The sequence below is a fragment of the Aspergillus brasiliensis genome (assembly GCF_001889945.1).
Source record: "Aspergillus brasiliensis CBS 101740 unplaced genomic scaffold ASPBRscaffold_3, whole genome shotgun sequence".
NCBI classification, from domain to species: domain Eukaryota; kingdom Fungi; phylum Ascomycota; class Eurotiomycetes; order Eurotiales; family Aspergillaceae; genus Aspergillus; species Aspergillus brasiliensis.
The window spans coordinates 2,055,342-2,056,524 of NW_027137444.1; the positions used below are offsets into that span (position 1 = coordinate 2,055,342).

The 1,183-nt window shown below is 52.6% G+C and overlaps 1 protein-coding gene across 1 annotated transcript in view; it reads left to right on the plus strand.

Annotated features, from left to right (window-relative positions):
• Positions 1 to 621: 621 nt before the first annotated feature.
• ASPBRDRAFT_27841 (uncharacterized protein) overlaps positions 622 to 1,183 on the plus strand; it is a gene marked incomplete at both ends in the record, with an annotated part of 1,146 nt that continues 584 nt past the window's right edge. Inside the window, 2 exons of the mRNA XM_067622440.1 lie at positions 622 to 691; positions 739 to 1,110. Coding sequence (XP_067482098.1) covers positions 622 to 691; positions 739 to 1,110 — 442 coding nt within the window. The remainder of the gene's footprint in view (positions 692 to 738; positions 1,111 to 1,183) is intronic.

Here is a 1,183-nt window from a genome sequence, read left to right on the forward strand (position 1 = left end):
TGCTAGGCAACGCGTCGTAATGCCTGACTATCAATATGTCTGCTCATAAACTCAGTGGAACTAGAGCAACGATCGACACCTAAAACGCTAAGCTTCGTGATCGACGAAGGCTACCGGCCCGAGGGCCCGAGGAACATCGCCCCTGCTACCCAAATTTGGGACAGGGCGCATGAGGAAACCAAGGCTCGTCTATGAGAGAGACGAAACTGCTTGTCGTTACAGAATTGACCAACATTGAGGTCGAGTGATGGCCTCTCGAGTGGTATATTCTTTAGTTGTCTTCATTGATGTCTTCATTGTGTATATTGATGCAAGGTTGAAACACGGCAGGACTGATACGTCAGCCCCGTGGCTCAGCAGGGACACAAACTTAATTCCCCTTAGATGCAATGCAGCACCCCTTGCATCCCGATGAGGATAGTGGGCGAAAATCCCCTATGAGATCTATAATCGGACTGTTCGCGAGGCTGATGATGCTGCGAATGCGCAGGAACAGAGGTATAAAAGGGACGTCGAAGCCCGGCTATCGACCCATCAGCAACAACAACAACAGATATCACAACTCAAGAAAACAAGCCGTTCACAAAGTCTTACCATCTGCAATCTTTGCTGTCTTCCAAAATGAAGGTTTCTGCCGTTCTTTCTACCTTGATGGTGGCCGGTCTGGTTGCCGCTGCTCCTGCTGCTCCACGTATGTTCCTGCAACAACTTCACATGCCCACAAGCTAACACCATTAGGTCCTAACGATGTCCAACCTCATGGTCACCCGGACCTTCCTCCCAACGATCCTCTTCCCAAGCCCCACGACATTAACAAGCGTGATGGGCCAAAGCTTCCTAAAAACGAGCTGAAGCCCGATGAACCCAAGCCCAAGCCCCATGACATCGGTCATAAGAAGCGTGGCGATGGACCGAAGCTTCCCAAGGACGGGCTCAAGAGTGAGCCCAAGCCTCACGAAGGGGACCTTGCTTCTAAGGACCTTAAGCTCCCGCATGCGGACATCCACACGCGTGATGGTCCGAAGCCTCCTAACGACGAGCCTAAGCATGACAATGGATCGAAGTCCAAGCCTCACGAGGAGGACCTGGCTCCCAAGCCCCATGACGACGGTCACAAGCGTGATGGCCCGAAGCCTCAGCCCAAGCCCCACGAGGGGGATTCCGCTTCTAAGGATCCTAAGTC